This window comes from Pezoporus occidentalis, unplaced genomic scaffold, assembly GCF_034315485.1.
Source record: "Pezoporus occidentalis ecotype Australia unplaced genomic scaffold, CSIRO_AGI_Poc_V1 ctg253, whole genome shotgun sequence".
NCBI lineage: Eukaryota > Metazoa > Chordata > Aves > Psittaciformes > Psittacidae > Pezoporus > Pezoporus occidentalis.
This window is the reverse complement of record NW_026914426.1, coordinates 662,830-681,030: the sequence shown is the minus strand read 5'-3', so window position 1 is coordinate 681,030 and position 18,201 is coordinate 662,830. Positions and strand designations below refer to the sequence as shown.

The 18,201-nt window shown below is 41.7% G+C and overlaps 2 protein-coding genes across 4 annotated transcripts; one reads left to right on the top strand and one right to left on the bottom strand.

Annotated features, from left to right (window-relative positions):
- Positions 1 to 1,092: 1,092 nt before the first annotated feature.
- CTNS (cystinosin, lysosomal cystine transporter) lies at positions 1,093 to 9,167 on the bottom strand. Of its 2 annotated transcripts, none has more exons than XM_062623512.1 (11): positions 9,077 to 9,167; positions 8,541 to 8,614; positions 7,155 to 7,233; positions 6,314 to 6,398; positions 6,118 to 6,221; positions 5,008 to 5,139; positions 4,157 to 4,256; positions 3,943 to 4,062; positions 2,671 to 2,841; positions 2,347 to 2,464; positions 1,093 to 1,975 (listed from the first exon to the last, which is right to left on the bottom strand). In XM_062623512.1, exons 2-11 carry the CDS (start codon positions 8,602 to 8,604, stop codon positions 1,845 to 1,847), a joined length of 1,104 nt encoding a protein of 367 aa, XP_062479496.1. In that variant the 5' UTR covers positions 8,605 to 8,614; positions 9,077 to 9,167; the 3' UTR covers positions 1,093 to 1,844. The 2 variants fall into 2 exon arrangements, with proteins under 2 accessions (XP_062479496.1, XP_062479497.1); XM_062623513.1 differs by lacking the exon at positions 9,077 to 9,167 and adding an exon at positions 8,746 to 8,825.
- On the top strand, positions 9,061 to 18,078 carry SHPK (sedoheptulokinase). Of its 2 annotated transcripts, none has more exons than XM_062623505.1 (7): positions 9,061 to 9,193; positions 11,040 to 11,181; positions 13,596 to 13,779; positions 15,009 to 15,161; positions 16,272 to 16,447; positions 16,543 to 16,743; positions 17,661 to 18,078. In XM_062623505.1, the coding sequence occupies exons 2-7, from the start codon at positions 11,043 to 11,045 to the stop codon at positions 18,053 to 18,055; spliced, it is 1,248 nt and encodes a 415-aa protein (XP_062479489.1). In that variant the 5' UTR covers positions 9,061 to 9,193; positions 11,040 to 11,042; the 3' UTR covers positions 18,056 to 18,078. The 2 variants fall into 2 exon arrangements, with proteins under 2 accessions (XP_062479489.1, XP_062479488.1); XM_062623504.1 differs by lacking the exon at positions 9,061 to 9,193 and adding an exon at positions 9,443 to 9,805.
- The last annotated feature ends 123 nt before the right edge of the window (positions 18,079 to 18,201 follow it).

Here is an 18,201-nt window from a genome sequence, read left to right as displayed (position 1 = left end):
TCCTTGTTCCCAAGTAATTTGTAACATGAAATGAATCAAGTTTAAATGAAAGGAATATGGAGCAGGAAAGAAGAAACTGTTGCTGAACTTACTGAAAGAGCTGCTTGTTGTATTAAGAGTCCTCAGTTCTTCATTCCACGTTTATCGGACTTGAAATGGGAGGGGTGGATTTTGGTCTGTCTTCTAGAAGACTTTTCTTAAATCACTGATTTATTGGATGGAAGAGATTAATATACCAATAACATGCAAAAGTGCCTCCTGACCAAATTTAAGCTTCTGGTAAGATACTCAGTTTAAATCAACATGCCACAGGATTTAAGGCTCCTGCTGCAACACTGAGATAATTTTCTAGCATCCTGGTGGTTTGTTAACCAGCTACCTTTACAGTTATCAAAAACTGGAGTTCTTAATCCCCTTCAGTTGATTTATACATACCTATACTTAAGCAGTCTTCAGGTAAGCTGTTGTAAATAGAACATGAGGAGGTGGCAGACTAACTTATTACTGCTGTGCCACATGCATATGTTGATTAATGCATCTCAGACTATTCTGTACACACCAGCAGATGCCTATTTACCATTTTTATATCTATGGAATTACTACAATACTGCTTTTGAATTTTGTAAGTTAATAATTCAATGGTAAATTTTAAGGCTTCCAACTTGAAAGTTATTTTTTTTTACTATAAAGATACACTGCTATTTGTACTGCTACTTCACTTTGATTTTACACACAATAAAACAAAGGTGTTTGTCCTTACATTTTAAGAATGCCACATCTCTTGAATGCCCCAGCTGAGACCTTTTTTCTGGCTCGGAGTGAATTGTGGACTACATCAGCACAATGCAGTCTGAAGTTAGTAATGTCTGATTTCACTGGTGGATGTTTGCAGTGTTAGTGATCTGTCATACCTCACTGGGACTCCAGCAGGGGAGAGAAGTGTCCCAGTCTTCCTTAGGTTGACACCTCATAAGACACATTAGCATTTGAGCTTTTAAATACTGTTCAAAGTACAAATGCATGGATTCCCTTCTAGTCCTTTTAAAGGGTATAATGCTTAAATGTAACTTAAGACCTTGATCACAGCACATGTAGTTGGAAAGTTGCCCAGGAACAAAACATGTATTTAATTATGGGGCTGTTAACATGATCCACTTATTAAAGACTTAGCAAACTCTTTAACCATTTAGGATTCAAGGTATAGCAGTAGAACTCAGGAAAATGAAGTAAGTACACTAGTTATTTAGCACCTTTGAGAGAGCTTTCAGTGAAATAAGAATACAATTTCTGCTTCTCCGTATTTTTAATAGAAGATATTACAAATACACAAATACTAGAACCTGAATTACCAACCTCATTCTTTTATGTACCACTACAGCTGTTAACAACCAACCTGAGTGGTGGTGATCAGTCCATGAGGAGGCGGCAGCAGCAGCACTTACATCCACAGTCTTTAGTCATTACATTAAGATACTAAGTGGTTGCTTAAACATTATCTCAGATGTTTGGGAGCTAGATTGTGGCTCTTTGTGCATTACTTCCAATCAGACATCACTCTGGTCTTTCTTTTCCTTGTTGCTAATGGGAAAAGAGCCATATGTTGCTTGGACAGCTCACACTAAGCTGCCTTTGCAGCTTCAACAGGCATGAGTCTTCCATTTGCAAGCAGTGTCAAGATAGCTTGCTGTCCTTTAAGGCATCTGGCATTTTGCAAGGCAACAGTTTGTATTCCACACCCGAGAGGATCAAAGTACAAACACATAAGAACTGTCAGTAGGCATCTTGAAAGCCCTCAGCCAGGGTAGAGCAAGTTCAACTTAAAGTTTTTGTCTTCAGAAGTGATGTTATTCACAAGGTTCATACCCTTGTCTCCTATAAAGGCAGTAGTGTTGGGCCATAAAAACAATATCAAAGATGATGGAGAAGACACCCAGGCCAAACTTGGTTGGATCTCCAAATATTAACTTCCACTGATCTGTCAAACACCAAATTAGAAAGTTAAAACTAACTCCTCAAGTGTAGTGTTGTCTCATGACTACAAGGTTATGTCATGCATATTAGAGAAGTTCATGTTTATTACCTGCACTGCTTAGATACACCTTAAAACTAACTGTAGTGCACATCTTATGCAAAGCTAATTAATAGCTGTTCATATGGTTTCTACAAAATAGCTATTTCATTTTCTGTTTTCAAGGAAGAGATTCTTTATTCTTATATAAGAACATCTACCCATACTATAGCACAAACATCATTCTCCCAAAATGACCTACTGGTTTAATACCTGCTTTGTAGCAGGCTTCTCCCAACCTGTTAAGAAAGGCCCCACCACTTCAGTTCTAACCTTACCATTGTTGTATGACTGCAAAAACATCTGGAGAAGACTGAAGCTTCCACCAGCAAAGTCAAGCAATACATTTCCAATACTCCATCCCTCTGTACTTTTCCGACAGTAATTCATGTATGCCTGAGAGCGCAACACAAAGCTGGTCAGCACATCACGTACAAGATTTCTGAGACTAACGTTTAAGAAGCCTTCTGTGTAACTACTCTGGCTTTGTCACTAGAAGACTTAATAAATAATCACTGCTGGTTTAGTCAGACTTTCAAGAGCACACATGACAAGCTAGGGTGAGAGAAATGTAGTAGAAAAGCAGAAAAGTTCAGATTTACCTGTGGAAAATATTTTATCAGTGTGACTGCTAACTTAATGTAAGAGAAGCAGAATAAGAACTGTAGCCATGTCATTTCCTCAGCTGCAGCAAGAAACAGTGTCGTAAACGTGAAGATCCATGCAAGTGCCAGTAGCCCAACAACAACTTTAGATACTTTCTGAGCTGCTCTCTGAAACAGAAATGCAGATACACTTAGACCAGCCTAACCATACATCCCCAGACACACTGTAAGATACAGAATATACATGACTATGCAAAGTTACAGTCCAAAGCTATTCTTGTATGAGTTAGGATCATACCACAAGGGAATTTTAAGTGAGTGCTACAGCAACAAGCTACAGGTTTGCAAGAGCTGATGAGCAATATTCAACATCAATCATTTGGAACACTGCTGTCCATGAAGTGAAATACACTATGTGGCAGTATTCTTGAGTATTTATGATGCCTATTATCAGTGCCACATCTGGAACAGTCTCCTGCATTCAGTGTGATGCTATCAAGAGCTCCTACATATGAAAAAGGCTGCTAATGCCATTATGCTAAACGATTCATTCATGATTGCCTTCTAATTCTTGACTAGAAAAGACTATTGCACCTAGCAGTGGTGACACACAGGCTGTTAGACTTTTAGGCTTAGGATTACCAAAGGAAGTACCAAGAGAGAAACTTATCAGCTAGAGAAAATTAGCTGTTCACATCAAAGACTTTTACAACAGGAATTAAATAAAGACCACCCAAGTATAACAATCAATGGGAATTAAAGAAACACCTGACTACAATAAGCAGTCTCACCTGAAAACGGTGGGAATTATAAAAGGATCTTTGCAACTGTTTTAGGAGAAAGGAAGTTGAGAGAAAAAAAAACAAAACAAGCTGGATGAATTGCAGGGAATCCCAAAGGACATACCTTGAAGAATGGTCCATGTAGTGAGGAAACAGAAAAGCACAAAGCAGCATTTGTTCTGTGTAGAACTGTAATCTATTGCTGGCTAGAGATCTGTTAGGGAACTTTATGAACTTGGCTGTTTGCCTCAGTTATTTTGAGTACCTAAGGAGCTGGAGCTCACAACATCCCGAGGCTGAAGTAGCTAAGCTTCCTGAAATTGCTCCTCGCTCAGGAAAGGTAAAGGCAGATGGATTGTGAAGCCTGACTTCTTGAAAGGCCAGAGAAAGTGCAACGAATAGAACTTCGGAGCCCAAAAGGAGCAGACGGTGAGTGGTGAGGTGCCCGGCAGAGGGAGCTCTGGCAGAGCCCAGTGTTGACACTTACTTCGTAGATGCAGCACTGCATAACGGTGAGGAGAGTTAGGACTACTGCGTGGAGACTGAAGAAAACATCATTGATAGCCACAGGGTTCACCCCACTGGGATAACTGACTAAGAATTCCTCCTAAAGGTAAGGGAAACCAAAAGCAACTAAATACCTTAATTCCCTTCTACAGATACCCAACCCCTGGCAAGTATTAAGAGATAATTATGCTTACTTTAATTAAGGGTATCCAGAAGAGTCCAACATTAAATACACTGTATGCTATAAAGCCAGTAAGGTTTAATGCTAGAAAGTCAAAGCTTAGTCCAACAACGCTAGAAAAGGGAGGAAAAATGTATGAGAAATATGCATGATCTTTATAGCCAGTTCCAGCAACAACTCGACCCTACAACGTACTGATTTATAGGCAATTTTTTATATAAATGAAAGGCATTGTAACATGATGCTGTGAGTCTATCAGGAAGCAAGGTGAAATATTCCTCATATGCCAGGCACTTGTACTCATGACAGCTTTGTCACAGCTGTGTCCCTGCTGTTTAACTTCATGCTGCCATGAGCTCAGATAGTCTGATAAATTCATTCCAGCCTGAATCCATGGAAGTAGTAGTGCATCTTTGCCAGAAGAAATGCTTTAGTTTTCATATATAATAATGTTTCTACTTAGAGCCACTTAATTTAAAGGGAACTGGCCTAATGAGTACAGTACAAACTGCTCACAAGGTAAGTAATTTTTGAAAGTGGTCATCACAACTGGTTCAGCCAGATGATTTACAGAGTGACACCAAAGTGAATGGGCAAGCCTCCTCTATCACAAATCAGTATTGGATGCCAAACCTGAGGATTAGGTGTCTGCAGGATGCATGCACTTTCCTCTGAACTGCATGCATAAAAGCTCACTAGAGCTGCATTTATTCAGGCCCTGTATTTGCCTTACTTCCCCCCCTCCCCGCCCTGTCTTTTCATGCATAATTCACAATAACCAAGATGGATGTAACTGAAGCTAGGAATATGATTTGAAGAAGTAAGTGCTTAACTGACTTGCAAACGCATCTGAAGTCTCTTTACCTTTTTCGACGCCAGTTCTCAAAGAGTTGAGGATAAAAGGAGATAGACCAAGCAAGGAAATAGATCCAGCCAATCACCTCATCAGCGTATCTCACTATGATGCTATGAATCACTTGAAATTGAATCCTAGGTCTGATGGGTAATGCAAAGACAATGAGTTAATTTGCACTTTTAATAATTCACACTTTTTCAGGAGATTTTGCAGTGTTCTGCTTTGAGAAAACAGAGAGCAGGTGTTGAGACAAGGCAAGAGATTCGGAGTTAATTTCAGTTGAGATGCTCCCCTTTTCCTTAGTGCACTTGTGTTTGGGACATCTCTCACTCCTACCCTCAACCTGCCCTTTCCTTCTTGCCTCTTTCTTTTCCACTCCATTACCACAGAAATCTTAAAAAAAGTCATCTTGTGCTTATGGCTTCCACTTTCATAGCACAACATCTGTTATGCAAGAGCAGAGTTTCACTTTTCACAGCCTGCCAGCAAAGCCTCATGATCATCCTGTCCTGTTGAGCACTTCACATGCTTACCTCTGCATTTGCTTAGAGCCTTAAAAGCAGAAGCAAAACAAGGAAGTAAAACAGAAGCATCCTATTACTCAGTAGCATTTGGGCAACAAATACAATCCAACTTTCTCCATCTTTCTAGATTGTTTTTTTATTAGGGAGGACAGGCATCTGCAAAAAGAGAAACTAATTAGAAAGCAAGACGCCTGTATCTCATGGTAGTGACACAGGCACACAGCTGCATCAGGCTGTTTGCACTCCAGAACAAGTTCTGCACACTAAAAATAGTATCCCGATGGACATTTACAATCAAATGCTTCCCAGATCAGATAAGTTGACAAGTAGTTTTGATACTTTTAGGAGGGGTTATTAAAACCAGACTAAGGAACCACAAGAACTCATGAGTCATTTAGTAATGAAATCTAAAATACCAAGACTATCACTCTGCTTCCATACCCTGTATTTAGCTGAATAGCTTTGGGATTGCTGGAGGGACACATCTCAGCTACATACCACCCATGTCCCATCAGCTATTTAACTATAAGGAGGAAGTAGTTACCCCAGAGGAAGCTGTAAGATAGCAAGTGGAACTAAAAACCAGTTTCTCACCCAGTTAAGTTGGAATTAATTGTATAAAGATAAACTGTTACTTGTCCAACATCATCTGCTTTCACTTGGAATTCTGCTTTAGTGTGACCTGCAGGCAATTGTACCTGCAAGACAAAGCAGAGGGAAGAAAAAGGAGAGTTACGCCAAACTAGTGGAAGGCTTTTGCATAAGGTCAGAAATCTGTTCTGTCACTTACTTCATCAGGCAGTTCAATAATGGTGCTGTGCTTTGATGAGTGCGTAATGTTAAAAGTTATCACAAGTGTCTCATTTAATGGAGCCCTGTGAAGGCAGAAAAAACAAGTTAGACTGGTGCTTGAGTTCACAAAGATTGCTTTAAGGCTCTGGGAGAGTATTTGCTAAATCCTTACACCTCTTGCAAACAACGAATGTCATACACCACAGAGCCTCTTTATCACAGCTCTTAGATTTTCATGTGACTGTTCCCTTTACACAAACTTTGAGATCCAAAGGTGAGGGGGTGCATATTTTTAACGGTCCTTTCCTGGGAAGAGGCTGACACAGCAAAAACATGGGTAAACAATGCATTTTTTTACTAAACAATGAGACTGAGGTGCATCAGCCCCCACTCTGGACTAGCTGTATTTCTTTGCTAGAAACTGAGTTCTGTTTGCTTGATAAAACCTTCTTGGTGATCCTTCTAGGAAATATAAGTTTCTCTTAAGCATCTATTTTTAGAAATGAAGGAACTCTATGTTCACTTACGTAAGACAGTTCAGTAAGCTAATATAGGGCAGACAGTATAAAACATATTTTCCAGCTCAACTTCCCATACAAATGGCATGGGGTGTTATCAGAGGCCAATCAAAGATGTTTATGAGAATGCTGTACTATCCTGATCCATACTGTACTAAGCAATGTAATAGTCTAGAAATGGGCAGTCACACCATTAAGATTTACTCTGTATGAACAACAATTAACTGAGTCTGCAGGGAAGTCTTAAGCATATAGCCAAGTCCTACCTGCTTGCTCATCTCCCATTCCAAAAAGAAAGTAAAGATGCAATCATTATTTTACCTCAGAGAGATCGTGACATTTGTTGAACTTCCACTTTCGAATGAAACCACTTCAGGGACAGACAATACAACAACTCCATCTGAGACAGAAAAAAAAAAAAAAAAAAGAGGCAAAACAAAACAACCCTACACATCTCAATTACTGTGAATAATTAATAGCTCCTTCAGAAGAACCACCTGCTTTCTTTTGTGATGTAGACATTTTGTCCATTGGTACCTGTGGTGTCAGATTAATACAGTGAGTACATATGGCAAACAACAAAGGGATGGGAGCTTATTTCAAGGAGACTAAAAAACTTTAAAAGAGAAGTAACTGTCACTTGAACTCATTACAAGGAAGCAACTTAAATATTTGAAGTGCAACAAAAGTTCACGCCAAGAGGCGGCTATAGATACTTCAAACCCACGCTAATTGTTTCTTGATGTGATCCTAGTAACTTGGGAGTCATAAATGCCCCAGATCTATTTTAAAATAGCTTCTTGGGTCACAATTCAATTCAGGTGCCCAGATGTTCCAGCAAATGTATATTTATCTTCACACTGAAGGAATCACAAGCACCTTACTATAGTGCTCTGAAATATCACCATTAAGTGGCACACTTGCAACAATTCAGCTGTGTTATACCACATAATACTTCAAGAGAGGCTGAGATTCCAAGAGCCAATAAAACCGGTATCAAAACCGTAAGGTGGTCACATGTCAATGATTTTGACATTTGGAATCTAAGTCTATTTTATTCACTGTATGTTTAAAGGACACAAGAGAAAGAACAAAGAGGTAAATAAGATTAGAAATGGAGAAAAAAAAAACAGATATTTTTTTTCTTATTGCCATACATATATATAAACAGGGGAAGTTTAGGTATAAGGAACAAGTTCTTTACTGTGAGGGTGGTGAGGCACTGGAATGGGTTGCCCAGGGAGGTTGTGAACACCCCATCCCTGGCGGTGTTCAAGACCAGGATGGACAGAGCCTTGGGTGGCATGGTTTAGTGGGAGGTGTCCCTGCCCATGGCAAGGGGTGTGGAACTTGATGATCTTAAAGTCCTTTCCAACCCTAACTATTCTATGATTCTATATTACACAGTGTTCTTAAGATGTTATTTAAAGGCAGGAGAGTTCCCCAGTTCATCGCTGACTGCACCACAGACAGTATTTAACCTGTTTCTGCAGAGGTGAGTGCTCCATCACGATAGTGCCTTAGCATAGCACTGTCTGTGCAGGAGCACACCAAGTCAACGGTATCATGGAAGAAGAGGGCACAGGTCTCCCCAGAGAGGTGTAACAGGGACACTGCAGAGCAGCCCTTTCCCACCATTTACAGATGTGGAACTGGCCCCTGCCTAAGGGAGCCCCATGGCCCAACCTGGCATGCTCAGACACTCACCGCTAGGCCCCAGCACCACAAGGGAGAGGTGCAGCAGAGTAGGGAGCAGGCATTGCATCCTCATGGTGGAAAACCTGCAGAAAAAGCAGGGAGAAAGCTTTGCTTAGGACTCACACCTTTTGAGGGGACCCCTGCCCATTCCCTCAGCCGGCGGCACCCTTCAAACGGTACCCACCACAGCCCGGCTGAGGAACTCGGCACCCACCAGAGAGCACCAATTCAGTCCCTCTGCCTTCCCAGACTCCCCCGACGCCATCTACACCTCATACCTGGAGCCGCTCCCGCCACACACACAGCTCCCGCCCCCTGAAAGACCCTCCCCTTCCCCTCGGGACTACAAATCTCAGCAGCCATTGCATCTCTACCATCATCACCACCACCACCACCCCCGGCAACGCGGTGCTCCCTGGGACTTGTAGTCCCCGCCGCCCTCCCCTCAGGGGACATAGGGCAGAGGGGACATCTCACGCTTGTCCTAGAGCGTCCTAACACTAACACTGAGGAGGAGGGGGGAGCGCGGAGGAGCAAGCGCCTACCTCCTGCCACTGCCGCGGCTCCGTCCCGGCTCTTCCCTTTTCAGCTTCTCATGTGAGGCGGCCGCTCATCACCTCCCCGCCCAGCGCCGGTGCGGCCGCCCTCGGGCGCCATATTGGGTGCGGCAGAGTGCGTCGGGCTGGTGGTGGTGGGGCTGGGAGGAGGGAGAGCTGGGAGCGGAGGGCGGGCGAGTTTGTGGCTCTGGTAGTTTATTAAAGTTCAGCTTAAAGCTGCGCAGGTCACTGGGGAGCCCCGGGAAAGAGACAGTTTGTTACGCTCAAGGCGGAGGGGTAGCGGCCAGGCGCAGCTGAGGGGAGGCATCTTCAGTCAGAGGGTAAAGTCCATCTTCAGTCAGAGGGCAAAGTTCAGCCCAGTCCTGCGCACTGTGAGTTGGGAGCCCACACAGCTTGCGCCCTTGCTGCTCTTGGGGCAAGTTACCCCTCAGAGGCAGCAAGGATCAGTGTGGGATTCAGCCTGGTGGATGCTGGTCTAGCCGCTGTACAGAGGCCTGTGCTTGGTGGGGAAGGTGAAAGCAATCTCCTCTCACCATAGCCATGGCAGCTGGCGAGGCAGCAGGCAGGCCTGGGCCTGCTTGCGTGCTGGGCATCGACTTGGGTACGACATCGGTTAAAGCAGCCCTGTTGACAGGGGCAGAGCGAGAGCAAGTGGTGGCAGAGAGTTGCTCCAGGGAGACGCAGGCATACGCCAGTAGCCTGGAAGCTGGACCGCAGGTAAGGGGTGGACAGATTTCAGGATACTGGCCTTGCCTTGTAGCGGCTGGGTTGTTTTGCTACGCTGTGTAGACTTCAGTGGTTTTCCTGGATTGTTCTCATGCCTAGATTGGCAGATGGTTGCTGCATGTGTCTGGGTGTCTGAAAATAGAATTAAAATGCTCTCACTTTACTGTTGAAGAAAGTCAAGTAGTGCTGCTTGATTTAAGAAAGACTCAGGTTTTGAAAAATCGCATAAAACAATCTAAAACTATTCTCCCGTGAGCCATCACCTTGTCTTTGACACTGCTTGTCAAGAAACAGCAACCACGTGCCAACTAGAAGGGTGTTTTGCACTTTAATGTGAGATAGAATAATAACTGGAAATTCCCTGTGGAAAGAACCACAAGCATGTGCTCCTATTAAAGACCTTTACATCTATTGTGTTGGTCAATCTAAGAAAGGGTGAATCAGAATCATAAAAAATACATACCAACATGCCTCTGGCCTAGTAATGAAGTGATCCCAGGAGCTAACTTCTGAGCAAAAATACCAAACAGGCCAACCCCTCTGTACAGTCATGTTTATGCAGCTAAAATGATGTGTATGCAGAGTGGTTCACATCTGTATGTAGACCGTATTTGAATACTTTTGCTTGTAACCTTCACACTGGTCTGTCACAAAGTAATCGGAATCCTTGAAATTCAGTGAGAAAGCTGGAATGCAGCTTCTTTTGTGGTGTGGTTTGGTCAGTTTGCCGAGTAGATCAGTTTGATGGGGAGTTCTAGGAATGGAATATCCAGAAAGGAAGTATCAGCATCATCGAAATCAACGGGGAGTAGATGGAGAGGAGCTTATAAGGGAAACTGCATGCCAGTCAGAGCACAACAGTAATCCTCTTTGTGGGGAAAAAGAAGAGCAATATAGAAGATGAACTAGTGAAAGCATGTAGTCAATGTTAATGGATTTTTTTAAATGTATAGATGAGTATGGTAACTTAGGAGATTATCTGGCCTTCAGTTTAAGAGGCTGTTATCTCATTCTGAGCTTGCTGGTATTGGGTTTTAGTTCCTGTGGTTTTGTGGGTTTTTTGCTTTTTTTTATTTTTTCAATTTAGTAGTGAATGTCATTCTATTACATACTATTAAGCTAAATGAATTCTGTTGCTCACTTCTGACTTGAGTAGTCTTGTTTAATAAATACACTGAGTGAACCCTAATGGTTTTATGATCAGAATAATGTTTTGTGATTGCAGGGAATGGAGCAGGATGTCCGGAGAATAGTAAGAGCACTCAATGAATGCCTTGCTGCTCTACCTCAGCAGCAGCTTCAAAGAGTCAGTCACATTGGTATTACAGGACAAATGCATGGGATTGTATTTTGGAAAAGAGATAAAGGTAACATTAATTCTTTGCCATTCCTGTTTGGAGTATTATGATACAGAAAATGTGATTTTAACTCTGAAACTATCTGTAGGAAACTGCTGTGTGTTTGCTTTGGTCTTCAGTAAAACAGAATTGACAGAAGATCTGTGGAAATGCTTTTAAATTATTGGAATTTCAGTTAAGGATATTGTTTACACAGATTTGTTAAAGCATTTATCCTAATGAGATCACTGCAGAATCAGCACAATTATTAATATGAAAGAGGAATAACATACTTGTGACTTGTCCAATATGTTCATCATAAGCTATATGCTGCCAGTTGAAAGACCTTGTGCATCATATGAACGACCTGAAGTGGATCTTACCTCATAAAACACTTAACTATCTGTTGTCCAGTACCTCAATACCTTCTAATGATTCTGCAGGAGTCGTAGTGGCAGTTTTATATATGCTTTGAAAAATAAGACGTGTTTGATTTTTACATTACAATGTGCATAGCAGTAGCAGAACAGGTATTTTGAAATGCTGTTTGAAGGTAAAGCAGAAGGAAACTGCAGTTCAGTAAATGGTGTTTTCAGGCCTGTTTTGTTTGCTTGTTTCAGAACTGAAGTCTAAGGCTTTCAGAATCTGGTTCCATGTCTTCTTTCTCATTACCTTATGGTGTGCACATCTGAGCAATTATGCAAGCCTCATAATTATAGAAGTTAGGCAAATTAAGCAAAAATGTATTGTAAATCACAGAACAGATTTCCCAAAAGTGTTAGTCACTGCCTGTCAAAAGTTGTCAGGGTCTTAATTGCTTTAAGAGACACTGGGCTATTCATTACTGGCTGTAAGGAAAGAAAGAAATGCAAAGGCTGATGGACCAAAGGAGCTGTTGCTGGCTTTCCAGCTGTCCCAAGGGCTGCATACCAAAGCCTCATGGGTTCATGGCAGACATAGATTCTTATGGCATATTGGTTAATATTTTATTTCCTAAAGCCACAGTCCACTTTTGTTTCATTTCTGTCAAGTGAAAGAGGGTGTTAGCTCTCATTTGTTTTGAGTAGACTAAGTGGATCTATGCACTTTGGGACACAAATTACATTTTTAATAGCATCCTTTAGGGTTAGATTTATGGTTAATAATTTTTCTTAGCATCCATTTAAAACTAGAAAAGCAAACAAATTGGAAATTCTGTTCAAACAGATTTGATAGAACAGGGAATTAAGGAACAAGAAAAATAATGTGTTTGCTTTGCATCTTTCACCTAGTAGTTTCCAGCTTTCACGGCTGCTTTTTACTGTGTGAGTGTAGCTGTATCCAGCCCAAGAAAGACTCTTAGCCATATTTGTGCTAGTCAGACAGCTGAGTCTCTTCTCTGACCTGTAGGATAAGTGGCACAGCACAGCTTGAAACCCTGATCCCACCCCATGGGAAAACCAGCAGGCTGCCTTAGTTATGGAGACAGCTCATGGCCTGTCCTATCCCCCATCCCCACACTGTGACCAGGCATAACCTGGGAGAGCAGTAATTGTCAGAGGCCAAAGCTATGCTGTGGAGTGTGTGAGCAAACATCACATGCCAGTGCTTGAGCTTAGCCTCTGCTTACACTTCTGCTCTGGCAGGTAGGTGTGCTGCCTTTGCAGAACTTTTTGTGGTGAGCATGTTGGGGCAAGAAGTAGCACGCTGGACTGGAGCAATAGCAGACATTGCTGAGAAGGCTCTGAGAAGTCACCGTAATTTAGCTGAGGCCTTTATGTGGAAGAATGTGAAAGTTTCATCAAAGGTGTGGTGATCTCTGTTCAAAGGACATTCTGGGCTGGTAAAACCAAAAACCGAATTAAACGCTATTCTACCTTTTTGAAGTTTTGTTGCATAGCAGAAGGAAGGGATACTCTTTAGTACTTCACAGTCCATTGCTTAACACATATAGATCCAGGCTTTTTCTTCATTTGTTTCAAAAGGTGATGAAACTACATGCTATCCATCATAGGCAGTTGGTTACTAATAAATCATTCTTTAGGTCATGATGTGGCAGCTCCCAGTTAAGGTTTGTATATGAGAGCTGTCATATCAGCTCATTACCTCCCATACCAGAACTGAAGGGTTGATTGGTTGGTTGTTTTTTGGATAACCTGATATTTAAGTTGCATCATTAATATCTAAGGGTGCAAATTGCTTGTTCCTGTAGGCACTAGGAGTGCTTGTTAGAGAATGAAGGCCTTTGGATACCAACCTCTGTTTTAGCAGAGGATGACTGCCATTATGATGTTATCTAGGGCTGAAAACCATGACTAATTAATTTGATTACAGTCACTACAGGCTATGTTTCTGCTCTTTTTCCAATATATTTGACAAATCATCAAAAGTGGCGAGAAATGAGGAGTGCCAGGTGGACTATGCTGCAGGGGGTTGCTGGACTTCTCAGAAACTGTGTATTTCAGGTTGCAAGTGGACAGAGAGTGGCCCAGGACCTACCTTTGAGCCAGAGGAAGTCAGTCATCTGGTTACTTGGCAAGACACCCGCTGCAGTCCTACCTTCCTCTCTTCTCTTCCTCTGCCACAGTCGCATATCAGCTTGGCTACAGGATTTGGATGTGCCACAGTCTACTGGTATTTAAAGAAGAGGTACATTGTTTCTCGAAAGCATTTCCTTATTAGGTGGTTGACTGGCAGTTTCTCATCTTGAATTTCTGTGACAATTAGTATTCCTGTAGCATGTTAGTGCCACTATAAGCTGAGTGGCTGTGTTTCTCTTTAATCATAATATTAAATAAGTATTCAAAGAATATTTAAAATGGCAGTATTCAATATAAACTGTATGCCACTAAGCACAAGATTCTCTGACCTCATAAAAATATTGCAGATCTCTGTAATAAAAAGAAAAGCTTTTGACCATATAGTAACAAAAGCCTTAAAGAACTGTAGAATCATTCTAGTCTGTCCCACCACTCAGAGGAGCTCTGCTAATGCAGTTTGAACATTATAATTTTGCCTTGTGCAGACTGTGAAAAATGCAAGCATGCCTAAAACAGTAATTGAGTTGCTTTGTCTGCTTGCTGCCAGATGCTAAAACAAATATTCTTTAAATTAATTTCAGTTCCTTCCTTCCTTAGGCACTGAGATCCTTATGAGGTGTTAAAAATGGTCTGCTTTTCTGTGGTGTGTTTGCAGAGGATATAATTTTTCACTTATGACTTGGCATCAGCAAGATTTGTTCCTCAGTTATGTCTGCAGTATGCTGTTTTTCAAAGAGCCAAAGTCTTTCTCTGCAATGAGTTCAGGTTCAATAAATGGGCAAAAACTTACTAGATCTTGGTTTCTTACAGTGTGTGTCCAGCAAATACATGGAGCATGGCGTGATCTTGCTTTAGAGCTGTTTGAGTTCAGCTGCTTTGCTTTGTTCCTGTTTTATTTAACCATTGGTATGTTTCCATTCATACAATTTGTGGATCCTAGAACAACTGCAGGAATTTACATACTTTTCTCAAATGCTCCAGGATCAACAAACACATCAACAAATGACCTCCAGGATCATTTTTTTGTGCAAACAATTACCGCCTTCCTGGTAACTGTTGCAGTGGTGTGCTTTTGAACCTGGACAACTCGTTCCTTAAAGCCTTTGTCTCTCCATCTTCCAACAGTAGGTAATTATTGCTGCTGCAGTAACAGCTTGGAAAGCAAATTCCACTTACAAAACCAAACCAAAACAACAAAGTCCAGGCTTATCACTGAGATGGCTGTTACATTTTTAGATGGGCCCACACTTGTCTAAAGCTTCTTGTAGCAATGGAAGTAATCTTGCTCCCTCTGCCTTAAAGTGCCCCTCATTGGTTTTAATGTGTTTTGTTTAAAAGTCCAGGTTTTCTGAAGTCTTACGATGCAGCTGGCACTATCCATGACTACGTGGTTGCCATGTTGTGTGACCTGAGGAAGCCACTCATGTCTGTCCAGAATGCTGCCAGCTGGGGATATTTTAATTCCAGAAATAAAAGCTGGAATACTGATATGTAAGTGCTAAGGGCATTGAATGGGTTTTGTATATTGCTTGTGATGGGCAATGTGAACATCTCTGGGCCCTAAGTATGAGAGTGCTACAGATAAAAAGTGATTGAAAGTTACTTCTATGTATGTGTGGCCTGTACTGAAGAACTATTGAGAGTTTGTTCTGTAAGGTGCATATGTCTAAATTATATAAAATCTGGCATGGTATTTTAGAAATACCTAAGAGAGCAGAGTTGAGAGACTCATCAGTGAGGCCTCATATACCAAACTGCTCTCTTCCTTTCTGTGATGGGATGGGGTGGGCAAGTGCATGCTGCAGCCAAGATGTTGTGATGATAAAAGACAGTTCTGTAGTTCATTCAGCTGAGCTCCTTCGTAACTACTAGGACTTACTTGTGGTAATACCTAAGAGTTACAGATCTTCAGCAAGTTTTATAGGGAATCAGTTTATTTATTCACTTATTTATTTTAAGGATTTGCTCTTTCAAGAATTTACTTACTTATTTTAATGATTTGCTCTTTCAGGGCTGAGTGCTAAGGCCTTATATAATTCAGAGCTTAGGTTAGGCCAGGACTCCAAGGTGAAAAGATCTGCTCATGAAGGTATGAAAGAGTGACAGAAACTTCATTTGGCCTACTGAGCTGTTGTTAATTTGGTGTTATTGCTGTAGCAATATAGAGTATCTTATGTAAGGAGTTTGTTGGACTTAACTCTTTGTGGTTTGGTTTTGAACCACTAACTGCATGACATCTTAAAGTTCTGTGAAGTTGCATTTTTTTTCTGGTTTTGTGATTGTCCCTTTGCCCTGGAATTGCTTGTCCATATGACACCACTAGGGTAAACTTGCTGAACATGTACTGCTCTATAATCTCAGGTAATCAAGGTGCATATAAAGGAAAGCTATTTATTCTTCTAGATGATTCTGGTTTATCCAGCTCATTGAACTGGAATGCTGCCCCTGTCCAAGACAAAGCTTTCCAAATAGGTGAAAGCATCCATAAATCCAGCAGGCACAAATGCATGTCTGGGTTCATCTGTGACCTCAAAGAGGCCTTTGTAGTCATGCTACACATTCCCATACTGCTTTCCTGCAATAATATTGTTCTGATTGCAGATTGAAAGAATCTGGCTTTCCCATTCACTTGCTTCCGGAGGTGGGAGACCCTGGCAGTATTGCAGGCAGGACAGTCAGTGCATGGCATGGAATCCCCAAAGGAGCAAAAGTAGGAATTGCTCTGGGGGATTTTCAGTGCTCTGTGTATTCCTGTCTGACTGAGAGAACTGACGCAGGTATGATCATTTTGGTATCTTGCTTGGTTTTCTCATTGTCCTCCTTCAGGGTAGCCTAGTAAAACACTGATTTATTTTTTGCTTTTATGTTCTAGTTCTTAATATCAGCACCTCTGCTCAGCTGAGTATCTCAATGCCTCCTGGCTTCCAGCCTCCAGACATGCCAGATCCTTCCTCAGCTGTTACTTATTTTCCCTACTTCAATGGTGACTACTTGGCTGTGGCAGCATCACTTAATGGGGGCAACGTGCTAGCAATGTTTGTGGACATGGTGGCACAGTGGGCAGAAGAGCTAGGTAAGCTATTTCAAGGGTAGCGTAAAATATAGGATAGCTGTATTTTCAAGGTTATATTTCAAGGACAGCTTAAAAATTTGATTCATCAGCAGGGTAAAAAGAAGCTAAGGTAAAGGAACAGGACTTGAGCTGTTTTTTCATGCCACATAGGGAATGAGGATGTAACTCTTGGGTCATGCTTCCCAGATCTCTGGAATTTCCTGCTGAAGCTTAGGAACATGCTGGGACTGTCATGCTTGGACTCCACATTCACATTGCCCCTAGGTTTTGGGTTTTCTTTTGTCTTAAGAACACAAGAGGATTATTTTTTGCAAGTTGATTTTCAAAAGTAAAAGCCAGTGAATTTGAGGACAGCCTTCTAATTATGTATGAATGCAGTCCGGAAGAGTCCCTTGATTAGATCAGTTGCCTTTTGCTTCATATTTTGCAGCACTCTAATGGATTTTAAGACTTAAACTCATGTAATATCTTCCAAGTGCTTTAAATGTGGTCTTCACGGGTTTTTTTAACCATTTCTTGGGTTTTGCAATACAGAAATAAGCTCTGAAATTATTCTTGCAGTGAGTACTTGAAGTGAACTTTGCATTCGTGTGCAATTCAGCCACTGAAGCTGAAATCTGCTGTTAATGTGTTTAAAGGTGTTGTTTTTTGTAACTTAGGACAGTATAGCCAAAGATGAATAGCTGTGTTGTCAGGAAAGGCAGTTTCTGTAACCTGAAAAGGATTTTAAGTAATGCAGGTTCTAGATAAAATTGGATGGGAGAACTGTGATTCATAAACCTGGAAAAACAATGACTTCTGGGGCACAGAAGAAGATAGACCTATTTTGCTGAAGGGTGGATTGTCCGCTTTAAGTTTCCACATGTAAGATACACTGGATCTCTTCAGATGAGTAACATGGTATTTCCCATCTGCAGGACTTCAGGTCCAGGAGTCTGCCATCTATACAAAGATAATCAAAGCAGCCTTGGCCCAAACCAACAGCAAACTCTTGATCCACCCAACCATATTTGGAGAGAGACACGTTCCTGAGCAGTTGGCATCAGTGAGCAATATTGCTGTCTCTGACCTCTCTCTGGGTCATGTAACCAGAGCTCTGTGCCGTGGCATCATTGAAAACCTCTGTTCCATGCTACCTGTGCAGTGCCTGATGGAGACTGGAGTGAGGAGGGTTCTGGGGAGCGGCAGTGCCCTTGCCAGGAACGAGGTGCTGAGGCAAGAAGTGGAAAGGGTTTTTCCGTTCCCTGTGGTTTACGGGAAGGATGTTGATGCTGCCATGGGGGCTGCCATGGTGATGTTCCACAAAAAATAAAGTCATTGTTTGGGATGGCCTGAGATGCAGCTTCTTTGTTTTTTACCGGCTGTGCAGTGTTTCCTTTCACTTCTTTCAATTCTTTTAACATGCAGTGTCATTACAGTGGAAAAAAAAAACCTAACCTGCATTTAATGTCTGCTGCT

Bases quoted from the DNA above. Each gene is read 5' to 3' on its own strand.
- CTNS (XM_062623512.1), bottom strand. From the start codon at position 8,604: ATGAGGATGCAATGCCTGCTCCCTACTCTGCTGCACCTCTCCCTTGTG. The intron at 6,399-7,154 runs GTAAAATAATGA...CTGCCTTCACAG, and splicing joins AATGTCACGATCTCTCTGAG to GGCTCCATTAAATGAGACAC. The intron at 2,465-2,670 runs GTAAATCTGAAC...TTGCGCTCTCAG, and splicing joins TGATAAAATATTTTCCACAG to GCATACATGAATTACTGTCG.
- SHPK (XM_062623504.1), top strand. From the start codon at position 9,629: ATGGCAGCTGGCGAGGCAGCAGGCAGGCCTGGGCCTGCTTGCGTGCTG. The intron at 13,780-15,008 runs GTACATTGTTTC...TTTGTTTAAAAG, and splicing joins TACTGGTATTTAAAGAAGAG to TCCAGGTTTTCTGAAGTCTT. The intron at 16,744-17,660 runs GTAAGCTATTTC...TCCCATCTGCAG, and splicing joins ACAGTGGGCAGAAGAGCTAG to GACTTCAGGTCCAGGAGTCT.